The sequence below is a fragment of the Stegostoma tigrinum genome, chromosome 31 (assembly GCF_030684315.1).
Source record: "Stegostoma tigrinum isolate sSteTig4 chromosome 31, sSteTig4.hap1, whole genome shotgun sequence".
Classification (NCBI taxonomy): Eukaryota; Metazoa; Chordata; class Chondrichthyes; order Orectolobiformes; family Stegostomatidae; genus Stegostoma; species Stegostoma tigrinum.
The window spans coordinates 4,307,145-4,325,056 of NC_081384.1; the positions used below are offsets into that span (position 1 = coordinate 4,307,145).

The window sequence follows — 17,912 nt, forward strand, 5'->3', positions numbered from 1 at the left end:
GAATTAATGTAACAATGTGGTATTTTATAATCTTTAAATATATTTAATACCTTTTGTAACAAGATACATTTCCAAAAGCACAAGGTAGATGATGAATAAATGCCACTCACTAAATCAAATTTGTTTTACAGTTCATTGTCTTCAAATTAAAGCAAGGTTGCAGTGGGTTTGAAGTTGTGGAGGATGACTCTCAAGGGTGAAACATTACAGGGCAGAAACAATTGAGTACTGCAGAAATGATGGATAACCCAATGAAGTAAATCTCTCGCAGCTCAATGTCAAAATGGCCTGATTATCTCCTGGAGAAAAAGAAGGAGGGTTCCATTGTTACAGAGAATGGGGGATCTATCTAGTTATAGTTGAAACATCACTAACTCATTTTGTAGGGCAAATGGCCTGTTTTATGGCAGAACCAAATGACTTATTTTTCACCAAATTATTTAAGCAGCACAAGGAAAGCAATTTTTTGGATCCTCTCTCTCTCACTCTCACACACACACACACACACACACACACACACAAATCTCTCCCTCTCTCACACACACACACTCCCCTCTCTCTCTCTCACACACACACATTCCTCTCCCTCTCTCACACACACACATTCCTCTCCCTCTCTCACACACACATTCCTCTCCCTCTCTCACACACACACATTCCTCTCCCTCTCTCACACACACACATTCCTTTCCCTCTCTCTCTCTCTCACACACACATTCCTCTCCCCCTCTCTCTCACACACCCACATTCCTCTCCCTCTCTCTCACACACATACACACATTCCTCTCCCCCTCTCTCTCATACACACACTCCTCTCCTCAATCTCACACACCCCAACTCTTCACTCAGTCTCTCACACACACACACACTTCTCACATATCCCCTTTTCACTCTGAACAGTAAACATACACTGACTACTTCAATCTCTTGCACACATTTATGCTACCTTAATCTCTCCTACAGTTTCAAATGACATATGTACAATGTTCCCACATCTTGTTCTGAAGCCATTAAATCAGATTAGGTTAAAATCTCATCAGCATTGGTAATTTCTTTGTAATTAACCTGGTGCTCAGTGTTCATGGGTCAGGCTAGACAGTGTCAGCAGACTAACAGGCTCGAGAGGCAGCATAGCTCAATCTATTTTTCCACTCACTGTGCACCTTCCAGCAAAGCTGTCCTCAATATGCCCTTCAGCTCACTACCAACGGATTATAAAAAAATGCATACAATCAGCAGTGCACTTACCTGCCAATATTATTCAGATCTTTTTGTCTTATTGTAGGTTTGGCGAAATGAGCACAGCCAAGTCTCTGGATTGTGGGGGCCTTAAAGGACACCACACACAAGTTCCGTCTGCTTCTGTCTTCGATAACCTTTTCTGGATTAACAAATGTGCTATGAAGCATTTCAGTAACTTGGTTTCTCTGCAGCTTGTGATGGTTTGTGAAGCAAGATTTCACATCATTAGTTCGTAATCGGCCCATGCAGAAGATCCTATCTGTAGCACAACCAAAGATTCTTGCTCAACAAAGTTGACAAACAAACACTTGCTGATTTACAGTTTTATTAAAATTTTCTTCATTGCAGCAAACCTGGCAGAATTAACCATGCCAAACTGCCATGGTACAAATGACCATTTAACAAAATAAAATCTGACACATAATGAAATTAAAGTTTAACACAAGTTAGCAGAGTAAATGTCTCTCTATGCCATTCCTAATCAATGTGTCTAAAACCGTATCTCAGAAAAGCATTCCCCAGATGTATCAGGAAGGTCAATGCAATTAGCTATTATTTCATCTATTCTGGTTGAGAATTACAGGTGGAATCTGTGCTGCATAAATATGCTCATTTTGAACATTTTTAAGGCATCCGAACACTAGATCTCGTGAACATAGGAACCTTTCAACTCATCTGTCAGTCGTTTTCTGCTCAGATGCCAAAAATCTGACACACCCACCCCACTAACCATTGGCTCAATGATTAGTTTGCTAGGCAATGGAAGAAAGTGCTTGAAAAACAAGATTAAACAATTACCATGAATCTGTAAAATTCTTGCTATAGGTCCACACTGCCATCTGCACCTGGAAACATCAAGGATGGCTCTCTAATCTCCCAATTTACTTTGTAAGAACTTTTCCAATGAAATTTTTACAAAGAATATTGCTGAAAAGTGATAATGCTTTCTCGAAGCTTGTCATCTTGCACTGATCAAGACTTTTCCAAGAAAACCCAATGTAAAGAGGAACATCACTTTATACTGCATGAAAAGAGAATGCAGGTTGGTTGGAAAATAAATTCTGATTGGTAGAGGCATTGTTAAGGAGTTCAATGAGGCATGACAGTCAACTGTCAAGCTTTGTTTCAAATTAAACCAAGCAGGTGTCTCTGTTTTGCTCCAACCCCGCAAGGCCCGTTTCTATCTCCTTCCCAAAATCCACAAACGTGCCTGCCCTGGTCGACCCATTGTCTCAGCCTGTTCTTGCCCCACCGAACTCATCTCCACCTATCTGGACTCCATTTTCTCCCCTTTGGTCCAGGAACTCCCCACCTACGTCCGTGACACCACCCACACCCTCCACCTCCTCCAGGACTTCCAATTCCCTGGCCCCCAACACCTCATTTTCACCATGGACGTCCAGTCCCTATACACCTGTATTCCTCATGCAGATGGCCTCAAGGCCCTCCGCTTCTTCCTGTCCCGCAGGCCCGACCAATCCCCATCCACCGACACCCTCATCCGCCTAGCCGAACTCGTCCTCACCCTCAACAACTTCTCTTTCGAATCCTCCCACTTCCTACAGACAAAGGGGGTGGCATGGGTACCCGCATGGGCCCAAGCTATGCCTGCCTCTTTGTAGGTTACGTGGAACAGTCCCTCTTCCGCACCTACACAGGCCCCAAACCCCACCTCTTCCTCCGTTACATTGATGACTGTATCGGCGCCGCCTCTTGCTCCCCAGAGGAGCTTGAACAGTTCATCCACTTCACCAATACCTTCCAATCCAACCTCAAGTTCACCTGGGCCATCTCCAACACATCCCTCACCTTCCTGGACCTCTCAGTCTCCATCTCAGGCAACCAGCTTGTAACTGATGTCCATTTCAAGCCCACCGACTCCCACAGCTACCTAGAATACATCTCCTCACACACACCCTCCTGCAAAAATTCCATCCCCTATTCCCAATTCCTCCGCCTCCGCCGCGTCTGCTCCCAGGATGTGGCATTCCACTCCCGCACACCCCAGATGTCCACGTTATTCAAGGACCGCAACTTTCTCCCCGCAGTGGTCGAGAACGCCCTTGACTGTGTCTCCCGCATTTGCTGCAACTCATCCCTCACACCCCGCCCCTGCCACAACCGCCCCAAGAGGATCCCCTTCGTTCTCACATACCACCCCACCAACCTCCAGATACAACGCATCATCTTCCCACACTTCCGCCATCTACAATCTGACCCCACCACCCAGCGATTTTTCCATCCCCACCCTCGTCTGCCTTCCGGAGAGACCATTCTCTCCACGACTCCCTTGTCCGCTCCACACTCCCCTCCAACCCCACCACACCCGGCACCTTCCCCTGCAACTGCAGGAAGTGCTACACTTGCCCCCACACCACCTCCCTCACCCCCATCCCAGGCCCCAAGATGACTTTCCATATTAAGCAGAGGTTCACCTGCACATCTGCCAATGTGGTATACTGTATCCATTGTACCCGATGTGGCTTCATCTACGTCGGGGAAACCAAGCGGAAGCTTGGGGACCGCTTTGCAGAACACCTCCGCTCGGTTCGCAACAAACAACTGCACCTCCCAGTCGCAAATCATTTTAACTCCCCCTCCCATTCCTCAGACGACATGTCCATCATGGGCCTCCTGCAGTACCATAATGATGCCACCCGAAGGTTGCAGGAACAGCAACTCATATTCCGCTTGGGAACACTGCAGCCCAATGGTATCAATGTGGACTTCACAAGCTTCAAAATCTCCCCTTCCCCCACTGCATCCCAAAACCAGCCCAATTCTTCCCCTCCCCCTACTGCATCACAAAACCAGCCCAGCTCATCCCCTCCCCCCACTGCATCCCAAAACCAGCCCAGTCTGTCTCCGCCGACCTAACCTGTTCTTCCTCTCACCCATCCCTTCCTCCCACCCCAAGCCGCACTTCCATTTCCTACCTACTACCTTATCCCGCCTACTTGACCTTGTCCGTCTTCCCTGGACTGACCTATCCCCTCCCTAGCTCCCCACCTATCCTCTCCTCTCCACCTATCTTCTTTTCTCTCCATCTTCGGTATACCTCCCCCTCACTCCCTATTTATTCCAGAACCCTCTCCCCATTCCACTCTCTGATGAAGGGTCTAGGCCAGGAATGTCAGCTTTTGTGCTCCTGAGATGCTCCTTGGCCTGCTGTGTTCATCCAGCTTCACATTTTGTTATCTAGGTGTCTCTTTTTGTAAGGCACTGCCCTGACCAGCAAACCAGAGAACAGCCATGTGATAATGGGAACTGCAGATGCTGGAGAATCCAAGACAATAAAATGTGAGGCTGGATGAACACAGCAGGCCAAGGAGATGCTGCTGGGCCTGCTGCGTTCATTCAGCCTCACATTTTATTGTCAGAGAACAGCCATCACCTGTTTGTTTCAGTTGAAACAGGCACAATGTTTGTTCATTTTTTTTTGTATAGAACAGGGTCCTGTATATTAATATATGTAGCTTCCAATATGCACAAATTCTTTGAGGACATGACAAAATTGATTGATGAGGGAAAGGCTGTAGATGTCATATACTTGGACTCCAGTAAGGCATTTGATAAGGTTCCCCATGGCAGGCTGATGGAGAAGGTGAAGTCACATGGGTTCCAGGGTGTGCTAGCTAGATGGATAAAAAACTGGCTGGGCAACAGGAGACAGAGGGTAGTAGTAGAAGGGAGTTTCTCAAATTGGAGACCTGTAACCAGTGGTGTTCCATAGGGACCTGTGCTGGGACCACTGTTGTTTGCGATATATGTAAATGATCTGGAGGAAGGTGTAGGTGGTCTGATCAGCAAGTTTGCTGATGATACTAAGATTGGTGGAGTAGCTGATAGTGAAGGGGACTGTCAGAAATTACAGCAGAATATAGATAGACTGGAGAGTTGGGCAGATAAATGGCAGATGGAGTTCAATCTGGGCAAATGCGAGGTGATGCATTTTGGAAGATCAAATTCAAGGGCGAACTATACAGTAAATGGAAAAGTCCTAGGGAAAATTGATGAACAGAGAGATCTGGGTGTTCAGGTCCATTGTTCCCTGAAGGTGACAACGCAGGTCAATAGGGTGGTCAAGAAGGCATATGGCATGCTTTCCTTCATTGGGCGGGGTATTGAGTACAAGAGTTGGCTGTTCATGTTGCAGTTGTACAGGACTTTGGGTCGGCCACATTTGAAGTACTGTGTACAGTTCTGGTCACATTACCAAAAGGATGTGGACGCTTTGGAGAGGGTGCAGAGGAGGTTCACCAGGATGTTGCCTGGTATGGAGGGTGCTAGCTATGAAGAGAGGTTGAATAGAATAGGATTATTTTCATTAGAAAGACAGAGATTGAGGGGGGACCTGATTGAGGTCTACAAAATCATGAGGGGTATAGACAGGGTGGATAGCAAAAAGCTTTTTCCCAGAGTGGGGGACTCAGTTCCTAGGGGTCATGAGTTCAAAGTGAGAGGAGGAAAGTTTAAGGGAGATATGCGTGGAAAGTTCTTTACACAGAGGGTGGTGGGAGCATGGAATGTGTTGCCAGCGGAGGTGGTAGACGCAGACACGTTAGCATCTTTTAACATATATTTGGCCAGGTACATGGATGGGCAGGGAGCAAATGGACACAGACCGTTAGAAAATAGATGACAGGTTAGACAGAGAATCTTGATCGGCGCAGGCTTGGAGGGCCGAAGGGCCTGTTCCTGTGCTGTAGGTTTCTTTGTTTCTTTGTGCCACATTGTAGACCCCTTTACGTTGCTGTACTTATTAATGTCCTGATGAGTGCAAAATGGGAAACCTTGACAAAATGAATTTCTTTTCAGCATTGCTCAACTTCTGACTATGCTAAAATTCAAAGATCTTTAGATGCTGCCTTCCAAACCCACACCACTTCCATCCTAAAGGATAGGGGCAGCAGATACATAGGAACACTACCATCTGCAAATTCCCATCCAAGACACTCAATGTCATGACTTGGAAATAAAATTACCATTTATTCAGTGTTCCGAGTTCAAAGTCGTGGAGCTTCCTCCCTCATAGAATTATGGGTCGACCTACAGCACATACAGTCATAGAGTTATACAACATGCTAACAGGCCCTTCGGCCCAAACTGGTCCATGCTGCCCACTCAGCTAGTTCTAACTGCCCGCATTTGGTCCATATGCCTCTAAACCATTCTCATCCATGTGCCTATCCAAATGGTTTTTTAAATGTTGCTATTGTACCTGTCTCAACCACTTTCCCTGGCACCCTATTCCATATATGCACCACTCTCTGGTGAAGGAGTTGCCTCTCAGGTCCTTCTTAAATCTTTTCCCTCTCACCTTAAACCTATGCCCCCCAGTTTTCAATTCCCCATCCCTCGGAAAGAGGCTATACGCATTCATCCTATCTATGCCCCACATGATTTTATATACCTCAAAAAAAAGTCATCCCTCATTCACCTATGTTCCAAGGAATTAAGTCCTATCCTGGCCAACCGCTCCCTATAACTCAGACATACCAGTGCTGGCAACATTCTCATAAATCTACTTTTCACACTTCCAAGTTTAACCATGTCATTCCTATAAAAGGGCAAACAAAATTGCATACAATAGTTCAAGTGTGGCCTCACCGGCGACTTACACAACTGTAACATAATATCCCAACTCCTATACTCAATGCCTTGACTGAAAAAGGCCAGCATGCGAAATGCCTTCTTCACCACCCTGTCTACCTGTGATGCTGCAATGAACAATGAAATTGTGCTCCTAGGTCCCTCTGTTCCACAACACTCCTCAGGTCCTTATCATTTACTGTATAAGCTTTACCTTAGTTTGACTTTCCAAAGTGAAATGCCTCACATTTATCTGTGCTGAATTGCATTTGCCAATCCTTTGCCCACTTCCCCATCTGATCAAGATCCCTCAGTAATTTTGATAACCTTCTTCTCTATCAATGATAGTTCCCAATTTTGTATCATCCGCAAACTTACTAATCATGTACATTCACATCCAGACCATTTATGTAAATAACAAATAACAAAGATCCCAGAACCGACACCTGTGACACAGCACTAGTCACAGGCCTCCAGTCCAAGAAACAACATTCAACCATCACCATTCCCCTGCAACCGCAGGAAATGCTACACTTGCCCCCACACCTCCTCCCTCACCCCTATCCCAGGCCCCAAGATGACATTCCACATTAAGCAGAGGTTCACCTGCACATCTGCCAATGTGGTATACTGCATCCACTGTACCCGGCGTGGCTTCCTCTACATTGGGGAAACCAAGCGGAGGCTTGGAGACCGCTTTGCAGAACACCTCCGCTCGGTTCGCAACAAACAACTGCACCTCCCAGTCGCAAACCATTTCCACTCCCCCTCCCATTCTCTAGATGACATGTCCATCATGGGCCTCCTGCACTGCCACAATGATGCCACCCGAAGGTTGCAGGAACAGCAACTCATATTCCGCCTGGGAACCCTGCAGCCTAATGGTATCAATGTGGACTTCACCAGTTTCAAAATCTCCCCTTCCCCTGCTACATCCCTAAACCAGCCCAGTTCGTCCCCTCCCCCCACTGCACCACACAACCAGCCCAGCTCTTCCCCCCCACCCACTGAATCCCAAAACCAGTCCAACCTGTCTCTGCCTCCCTAACCGGTTCTTCCTCTCACCCATCCCTTCCTCCCACCCCAAGCCGCACCCCCATCTACCTACTAACCTCATCCCACCTCCTTGACCTGTCCGTCTTCCCTGGACTGACCTATCCCCTCCCTACCTCCCCACCTATACTCTCTCCACCTATCTTCTTTACTCTCCATCTTCGGTCCGCCTCCCCCTCTCTCCCTATTTATTCCAGTTCCCTCCCCCCATCACCCTCTCTGATGAAGGGTCTAGGCCCGAAACATCAGCTTTTGTGCTCCTGAGATGCTGCTTGGCCTGCTGTGTTCATCCAGCCTCACATTTTATTATCTTGGAATTCAACCATCACCCTCTGCTTCTCACCATTGAGCCAATTTTGAATCCAATTAGCTAGCTCTCTCTGGATCCCAAGTGACCTAACATTCACGACTAACTTGCCATGCAGGACATTGTCAAAGGCCTTATTAAAGCCCATATAGACAATATCTACTGCTTTACCCTCACCTATCCTCTTGGTTACCTCTTCGAAAAACTCAGACAATTTGTCAGACATGATTTCCCACGCACAAATCCATGCTGACTATCCCTAATCAGACCTTGACTATTCAAATGTCGGTTGATCCTGTCCATCAGTATCCTCTCCAATAACTTACCAACCACTGATGTCTGGCTCACTGCTCTGTAGTTCCCCGGCTTGTCTTTGCTGCCTTTCTTAAACAACATTAGCCAATCTCCAGTCTTCCAGAACAACACCAGTGACTAAAAATAAACCAAAAATCTCTGCAAAGGCCTCCGCAATTTCTTCCCTACTGTCCCACAACATCCGAGGATGGACTTGATCAGGCCCAGGGGATTTATTCACCTTAATGCAACTAGGGCTGCAAACACCTCCTCTTGGTAATATGTATGCAGTCCCAAACATCCCCATTCGTTTCCCTTATTTTGTTAGCGTTCATGATTATCTCCTCAGTAAACACGGAGGAGAAATATTCATTTAAAAAATCTCACCCATTTCCTGTGGCTCCAAACATAGACGACCATGCTGATCTTTCCGGGGACCTATTGTCTCCCTAGCCACACATGGACTGCTGTAGTGGTTCAAGAAGGCAGCTCGCCATCACCTTATCAGGGGCAATTAGGAATGGGAATAAATTCTGGCCCAACCCACAAGTCGACAAAATGCCTATTTACAGCAAGAGATTCCTCACAGAACTGACTTATAGATAGAGTATAGGTATAGGTATAGATAGAGTGGACAGTCAGAAACTTTTCCCTAGGGTAGTGGTAGCTACTACGAGGGAGCATAATTTTAAAGTGAGTGGAGGTAGATATAGGGGAGATGTCAGAGGTAGGTTCTCTACTCAGGGTGTGTTGGGGTGTGGAATGCATTGCTGGAGAAGGGGGTGGAGTCAGCCTCATTAGGGGCATTTAAGTGGCTATTAGAGAGGCATATGGATGATAATATAAGGGAGGGGTGGAGGTTAGATAGACCTTAGGTTTAGGGTAAAAGTTCAGCACAACATCATGGGCCTGAACTGTGCTGTACTGCTCTATGTTCTAGAATGAGCAACAGGCCAATTGACCCAATGGGTCCATCATCATTTTCAAATGTGAACCTCTTTCAATCTTCCTGAATCACCCCAACAGCTTGTCCTATTATTCCTTCCCACTCCACTCCACCACCCCCCACCATGTGCTTATTAGTTTATCTTAAATTATTGTTATTTTCTCAACAATACTCACATCACGGTGAGACTGGAAAAAAAATAGAAATGACAGTTAAGTGATGACGAAGATTCACTTAACTGGGTAATGAAGAAGCTATGTACATTCTGCTCAATGTAGGAAAGTGTTTCAGATGGACATTGGCAACAGTAGAACATTGTGAGTAGGGTGACAGCAGGTAAGAGATCATGTCATGAAATCTCCAGGAATGTGTCCAAGCAGAGTTGGTAACCTACCAGAACTAATCTAATGCCTCACCTCCTGTTCCTATATCTACCACATTCAGAGTCAAGTAACTTGAGAGTGCAGTTTAGGACCATGAGCATTATACATTATCCGAGAGCAGCAAAACAAAAATGAGTATTAATGCCAAAAGTATTTTCTTAACATTTAACAGTAAGACTGGGAGAAAAAGCAAAAGTTAGTACTGGGTATGTCAGTTTGAGAATCTGTGTTTATCATAATTCTATGTGCTTAAATATTTAGAAGAATGAGACATGAACTGACGGAAATGGTCAAAATTATTAGATGGCTTAACAGGGTTGATGTGGTGATGCTATTCCTGACTGGCTGAGATATCTAGAAACGAGGGACACTACCTCAGGGTAAGGAATTGTCTGTTTAAGATTGAGATGGAACAGAGAACAAAGAACAAAGAAAATACATCACAGGACCAAACCCTTTGACTCTCCAAGCCTGTGCTGCTACATTTTGCCTTTCTGTACTAAAACTGACTTCATTTACAGGATCAGTATTCCTCTATTCCTTCCCTGCTCGTGTATTCGTCCAGGTGCTTCTTAACGCTGCTATTGTGACTGCTTCCATCTCCTCCTCTGGAAGGGGATTACAGGCACTCACCACCCTTAGTGTGAAAAACTTGCCTCGCACATCTCTTTTAAACTTCCCCCTCACACCTTGAACCTGCGTCCCCTAGGAATGGACCCTTTCACCCTGGAAAAAAAGCCTTATACTTTCCACTGTATCTATGCCATTCACAATCTTATAAATCTATATTAGGATTGCCCCTCAACCTCCTGCAATCCAGTGAAAACAAATCCAGTCTATGCAATCTTTTTTCAAGGCTAAAATCCCCCATACCAGGCAACATCTTCATAAACCCTTTCTGTACCCTCTCCAAAGAATCCACAACCTTCTGGTAGTATGGTGACCAGTAGCTGAAGTAAAGTTCTATAAAGCTACAGCATAACCTGCCTATCCTTATACTCAATGCCCCTTCCAGTAAAGACAAGCATGCCAGAAGCCTATTTTTACCACTTTATCTACCCGTACTGCCACCTTCCATGATTTCTGGACCTGCACACCCAGATCCCTCAGCATATCAATACTCCTAAGGGTTCTGTCATTCACTGTATAATTTCTACCTGTATTTGACCTTCCAAAATGCATCACCTCACATTTGTCCAGATTAAACACCATCTGCCATTTTTTCTGCCCACGCCTCCAACAGATCTATATCCTGGTGTATCCTCTGACAGTCCTCTTCGCTATCCCGGAGCGATTTCTTCATTGTTACAAATCTTTGGAATTCTCTGCTCGGGTTGTTGCGTACCTTCAAGACGGAAATCACTAGAATTTGAACACTCAAAGTCCAGGGATTTAGGATTGGATAGGATAGGATAGGAGGCTACAAAATGGCTACAAGGCCATTTGATCTACTCCAACCCCTATTTCTTGTTTTCTTAATAACTCACTACTTTTCTGTTTTCTCAGATAACCAGCTGGCCAATAAAATATTAATGAATTCTGACTATTATTGTCATTGGATCTCTCATGAGAAACACCATATAGTCCCTCTCGAATCCTTGTCCATCTCAGCTCAAATCCTATTTGTATCCCTACATGTGGATACACAATTTGGAGCAAAGCATGGCTTCCACTTGTTTTACAGAGTCTTAATTGGACAGGTCAGGTACCAACAGACTCCCGAATAACTGACTGAATCTTCTCTAATGAATGTTTTAAAGAATTGAAGTTTTTCCATTTACTTTCAGCTAAAGAAGTTATAAATTTTAATCACACTTACTTGCATTCCGTTTCCAACAGCTGCAATTGGCGTTGTGTTGATCTCCTGCTGTATTGGGAATTTCCTCCATCATATTGGGACTTTGGTTTAGGGCCTCTGCAGTGTCTGTCTGCACAAAGTAATTCACGTCACTTGGGGGACACACCTGATTGCGATTACGTTTCAGAGCCATAGACACCCTTTTGATCATTTGTGATGTGAAGTAGTGATTGCCTACAAAACCTTTCCTAGCCTTGAGTCCCCCTTTTAGAAGGACCTGGGTCTCAGGCTGGTTTTGGGCAGTAAATTGTAATTGGCAGGTAGGTGGACACTGGAAGTTTGGATGGACCTGGGCCTCTAGTTGGAATTGGCTTGAACTCCCAATTTGTTCCATGCTTTGTACTGATGTGATGCTGCATGTGTCCTTGGGCCTGAGCTCCTCTTCACTGCCCTGTGATAACGTACTCTGGGTGTCCAGTTCTTCAGGGATCTCCAACTGTGTAGTCTAATGAGAAAGTCAACATTTGCGGTCATCAGCAGGGTTGAAGCAAGTAGGTGACACAGTTGGAACAATTTATAACAACGACATCAAGCTGATTGCACGTTATCTATTACTACCAGCTTTAAACACAGAAATCTCTTTGCTCTAATTGTGTTGAAGGGTGTAGCAGTGTAAGCAGTTTTACAACCAAGGCATTGCTACTACAAAATTCAGACTGTGGTCCATACTACCTGGATAATAAGTAACAGGACAAATACTTTGGCCTATAGTGCCAATGGTGTGTAAAATTATCACACATTCTAGCCCACACGATCAAGACCATGGTACTTCTAAAAAGATATGATTAAGTTTCGTTCTAGCCCCTTGCTGCACAGGCATATCATGTACATTTGTAAAAGGATAAACATTATCTAATTATAATATAGTTGAAACCATACAGTGAATTGATGCCAAAATCCTGGTTGAATTTAATCCCTGTTTACCTACCATTACTTGTACAGCCCTGACTGAGATCAATTAAGTCAGTGAGGAGTGCAGAACCAGTATAGGAACTCAATTGACAGTGATTGGTCTCTTAGGAGAGTCATGCTGATCAGTGACTACTAGACAGCCTCTCTCATTTTAGAAACACATAATAATTCAGCAAAGGATTAGGGCCATTCAGCCCATCAAGTCTGTAGCAGCCATGAGTTCTTCAGAATGACAAAGAGTCATACTGGACTCAAAACATTTCTCTCTCCACAGATTCTGCCAGACCTGCTGAGTTTCTCCATCATTTTACTGTTTCTTCCCTTATGTTACCTTGGTTCTTTTGCTAGTTGCCATTAATTGTGTGCTCTCTGGTTATCTATCCTTCAGCCATTGAGAAAGGTTTCTCTTTTATATTCTATCTAAATACTTCATGTTTGCAAACACTTCCATTAAACCTCTTCTAATTCTTTTCTACTCAAATCAGAATAGCACCAACTCTTCCTGTCTATTCCTCATTAGACTTTTGAAAATTAAAGAACTTTTTAATTTAGTTTGTTGCACAAATTCAATATACAACAGGAAATCGAAAGGAAGTAGTAATGGAGTACCTACTTATCTCTGCATCCGAACCCCATAAAATTAAGTTTCACTGAGAGGGAATTGCAACATTAAATACTGACTCCTTCATGGTTGATGTACACCAAGTTACATCAGTAGAGAGAGGGGATGGGGATCTCATAGAGACTTATAAAATTCAAACAGCATCAGACAGAGTAGATGCAGGGAGAATCTTCCCGGTGATGGGTGTGTCCAGAACCAGGGGTCACAGTATGAGGATTTGGGACAGACGATTTAGGATGGAGATGAGGAGAAATTTCTTCACCCAAAGAGTGGTGAGCCTGTGGAGTTCATTACCAGAGGAAATAGTTGATGCCAAAACATTGTATGTATTCAAGAGGCAGCTAGATATAGCACTTGGGACGAATGGGATCAATGGTTGTGGAGACAAAGCAAGATTAGGCTATTGAGTTGGAGTAATTTTTCTGGAATTGAGTCTCTGTAACAAGAGGAAAGTTGAAATGTCATTCTTCTGCAGATTTTAAGAACAACCTAATTGTCTTCTTTACTTAAATAGCTTGGTTTTAGTTTTTAATTATTGTGTTTTTGTGTAAGAAAGTTCTGTTCTGTGTTAAAGAAAATCTGCAACTTTATTTGACCATGCTTTAGTGACTAACCACCACATTAACTAATTTGAAAAACCATTGTCTAGTTATACCATCAGCTAGAATTATAACAATAATGACAACAACAAAAAAATTCAGAACGAGGTATCAGATTAATTTGATTTTGTCAGTATGTGAAAGACAGCAACAGCAAAATAATCTGATATTTGATGGATTACAAGGGGTCAAGTTACTGAAGCTGGAGGATGCTATTCACTATTTGAATTAAAGGAAAATACTGTGGCTGCTAGAAATCTAAAACACAGCGCCCACTCAAAATGCTATAAGCTAACAGCGCATCTGGCAACACCTGCAGAGACAGAAACAGAATTTGGGTTTCAGAGCTTCTAACAAAAATATTAACTTTGTTTTATGTCTCTCACAACTGAAAATTGCCCAACTTTTTGTTCCCATTCATCCTTTATCACTTGATTCAATACTGATAAATCAAATGATGTAGAAAAAGGAAACATAAGAGACTTGGAATAAAATGCTACGTCCTTAATAAGAGATCAGTAATACCAATAGTCAATAAAATATTAGCGCACAGGAGGAGGTCATTCAGCTTATCAAGTCCAAACTGGCTCTCTACTGCTAACACCTGCAAGTCTACTTCACTTGAGCTCCAACTCAATTTCCTTCTGAAATCACCACATCCATTTGGACCACCATTGGAGGCAATATGTCCCGGGTCAAAACCACTTGCGGCAGAAAATCAAAAATCCTCCAGCATTTCTTGTTCAAAATTTTCATTAGGTCTCTGTCCACCAGACGTCGTAACACAAGCTAAAGGGAGCAGCTTTCACCTACCTCAGGGCTCTCAATCTCCTTTACTTCATGGAGAAAAACCCCTGATTTTCCAACCGAACATTGCAACTAAAATCCCCCATCTCTGGAACCATCTGAATATAGGTCAAGAACTGTTCTCTCTCAAGGAACATTACAGCCTTCAAAAATCTTGATGATCATAACATATATTGAGATCACGAGACTGTAGATTATTCTTGAAAATTCATTGATTAACTAAAACCCTTTAGAGAGCAGGATTGTCATTTTTACTTAGTCTGGCCAACAAATGTCTGCAGATCCACACACCCTCTGAAATGGCCTTATTAAGTTACTTGGCTGCATCAAGCCAACATGGAAATAAGATCTTGATGAAATATCCTTGATACTTACACAGGATGCAATCTCCAGAGATGAACTGGGCACAAATTGGACCCATTCCTGTGCCTCTTCTTTGATCTCTGTATATAATTTGTCCTCTGTCTGGAAATGCTTTTCTGCTCGGTCATCTGGTTCAACATAGGCTTGGGTTTCAGCATCTGACTTGACCTCTTGCTTTTCATCGTCTGGCTCACTGCTCGACATTTGGGCTTCTGGCTGAATCTCTGTCTGTGCCTTGGGCTCAACCTGGACCTGGGCTACTGGTTGGGCTTCCACTTGTGCCTGGTCATGTGCTTCCTGTTCTGCTTGGTCCCAAACCTCTGACAGAACTGGGTCTAAGGCCTGAGGCTGAGCTTGCTGTGGGTTCTGGTCCTTTGACTGAACCTGGTCCTCAGCCTCCTGCTGAACATGTCCTTGGACCTCCTGAGCCTGGTCCCAGGTTTCTGGCTGAACCTGTCCCGGGGCCTCCCGATGTGCTTGGCCTAAGGCCTGTTGTTGAACCTGATCCTGGACCTCTATCTGTGCCTGGTTGCAGGCCTCTGCTTGAGCCTGGTCCTTGGCCTCTTCATAAGCCTGGTCCAGAGGTACTATTTGAGCCTGACCCAGATCCTCTGTCTGATCCTGGTCCTGGGCCTCATGCTGTATCTGCTGCTGAATGACTGGCTGAATCTGGTCCATGGTCTCTGACAAAGCTTTGACCTGAGTCTCCTCTGGAGCCACTATTTGGGCATGGGCCTCAGGTTGAGACTCTGGCTGAGCTTGGGGCTCCAGTTTGACTTCTTGTGGAGTCTCTGATGGGACCTCTGGCTGAGGCTCAGTGAATGCCTCATTTTCTGATTTTACCAGAACTTCTAATTGGTCCAGGTTCTGGTCCGAATCGTTTGCTTGTGTTTCAATGTTGCTGTTCCTTTCTGGGGTTCTGTCGGCGCTGTCCGAACTCACCACACACAGTCCGTCAACTTGCTCCATGACATTCAGTCCTGAATCAACATCAGTACTGTCTGGAGGTGTTCCATCACTCTTCTCCACATTCTCATTCTCAGCCTCACTTGTTCCCTGGATCGGGCACCTCTCTGCTTCGGGAACAGGGCTGGTCTGTGAAGAGAAAAGCATAGCTTTAAAAAGATGGATACTCAAAAGACAGATTTTGTTTACCAAATATTAATAAATTACAATCTGCAGGTATTGCCGGATGAACTCTGTGCATGAAAAATGACCATCATCATAAGTTTTTTCCTCAAGAAAAGATGTAATGAGGGTGCATATGAGACTGATTGGAATATCAGGGATGAAACTGAAAAGAAAAGTTGTGTTTATCTCAATGTTTTAAGATAGATAATTCAACTGTATTATTGTTCCCGGTATTTGAATGGCTCTAATAGCATAACACTGCCAAAGAGCTAGCACAGGCATGATGAGCCAAATAGTTCTTTCATACTATATCATTCTATGATTGTACGACCATGTTGAAAGGATTTCCTATCCCTTGGCTCAGGCCAATGAAATATAACATTTCTCCAAATCTCTGTTCCTGGGGTGTGGAGCAAAGGTATTTCACTGAGTTAGGCTTCCCTCGTGGGTGAGCCTCCTAAATGAGTGTTCAATGCCTATTTGACAGTCACAGGCCTCATCTGATCCTTACTGCATGTACATATGTGCAAAGATATGCTGATAAACCATGAGGAGCTATACGCCTCTCCTCATAGAGAGGAACCTCCTCCAGCACAGATTACTGCAGAAGGAATTTCCTTTGAAATTCAGAACATCGCAAGAAGCTTTGAAATCCCACAATACTAAAATCGAATCATTATCCAATGAGCAAATTAAAATAAAATTCTTCGTCTTCAGAATTTAATTGTCTCAATAACTGGGCTCACTTCAGTTCACTGTTAAATTTTGTCTACTTTTCTCCAAGCTGATTATAAGTAAAAGTTATCAAATTTGGGCTCAATTTTAACTCCTGTGCATGGACCATGGAGTAGAAATAGCAGAACATTTATTCCTCAACCAATATTACGAAAAAATGCAAATTACCTCATTGATGTTTGTGGGATCATGCTGTTCTCAAATTAGTTGCAGTGCTTTTTTTCCCCACTATAATCTTCTCCTCCGGGAGGAGACTGCCTGGCCGTTGGACTCCCATGACAGCTTGCAGGGATGCAGGAGCAACATCCCTGGCACATAGTTCCAGATAAGGGGAAAGATGATGTATCAGAAGGAAGGATTATTCTGGGAGTCAGGGGAAGCCCAAAGAATCCATTCCAATTTCCTCAGGAGCCCGCATTCCAAATAAAATTATACACATTGTACCATCCTCAAGATGCACCACTGCGACTTGCCAGGAATTCTCTTTCAACACCTTCTAATCCTGCACCTTTTTACTACATCTAAAGCACAAGGACAACAGGTGAATGGAAACAGCACCACAAAATCAAACTGGCATCTTGATATGGAGCAATACCGTTATTCTATCTCAGGAGCACAAGATGCTGCTTGGCCTGCTGTATTCATCCAGCTTCACACTTTATTATCTTATTAAGTATGTAACAAGTTCTGACCATGAACTCTGTCATCTATTTTAATGGTTTTTAACTCAAAGAGTCTATAATGTTTTCATGTTTTGGCTTTCAGCAAAGCTGACCTTTATTCTGCTATTGACATCGGCTATTGATACCTGCTACAGGCCTACTTTGTCCCTTCTCTGCACCATTATCACTCCCTTTGCCCATTATTTTTGCAATACCTTTAATCTTCAATCTCCCTTGTTTCCTAACCTTTCCCTGACTTTCCTTTTTGTTTTACCTGCTTCTCCCTACCTTTCCAAAAGTATAAAGCCATCAGTTTTCCACCTCTCTTCAGTTCTGAAGAGGAGATACATCAGATTTGAAACATTCATTCAAATTTCTCTCTCTACAGATGCTGCCAGATCTGCTG

The 17,912-nt window shown here is 44.1% G+C and overlaps 1 protein-coding gene across 1 annotated transcript in view; it reads right to left on the reverse strand.

Annotated features, from left to right (window-relative positions):
* Positions 1-1,329: 1,329 nt before the first annotated feature.
* The window catches only part of LOC125466148 (tubulin polyglutamylase ttll6-like), a 39,684-nt gene continuing 23,101 nt past the window's right edge, over positions 1,330-17,912 (reverse strand). Inside the window, exons 10-13 of the mRNA XM_059638655.1 lie at positions 14,991-16,073; positions 11,637-12,120; positions 1,419-1,501; positions 1,330-1,362 (exon numbers count right to left, since the gene is read on the reverse strand). Coding sequence (XP_059494638.1) covers positions 1,330-1,362; positions 1,419-1,501; positions 11,637-12,120; positions 14,991-16,073 — 1,683 coding nt within the window. The remainder of the gene's footprint in view (positions 1,363-1,418; positions 1,502-11,636; positions 12,121-14,990; positions 16,074-17,912) is intronic.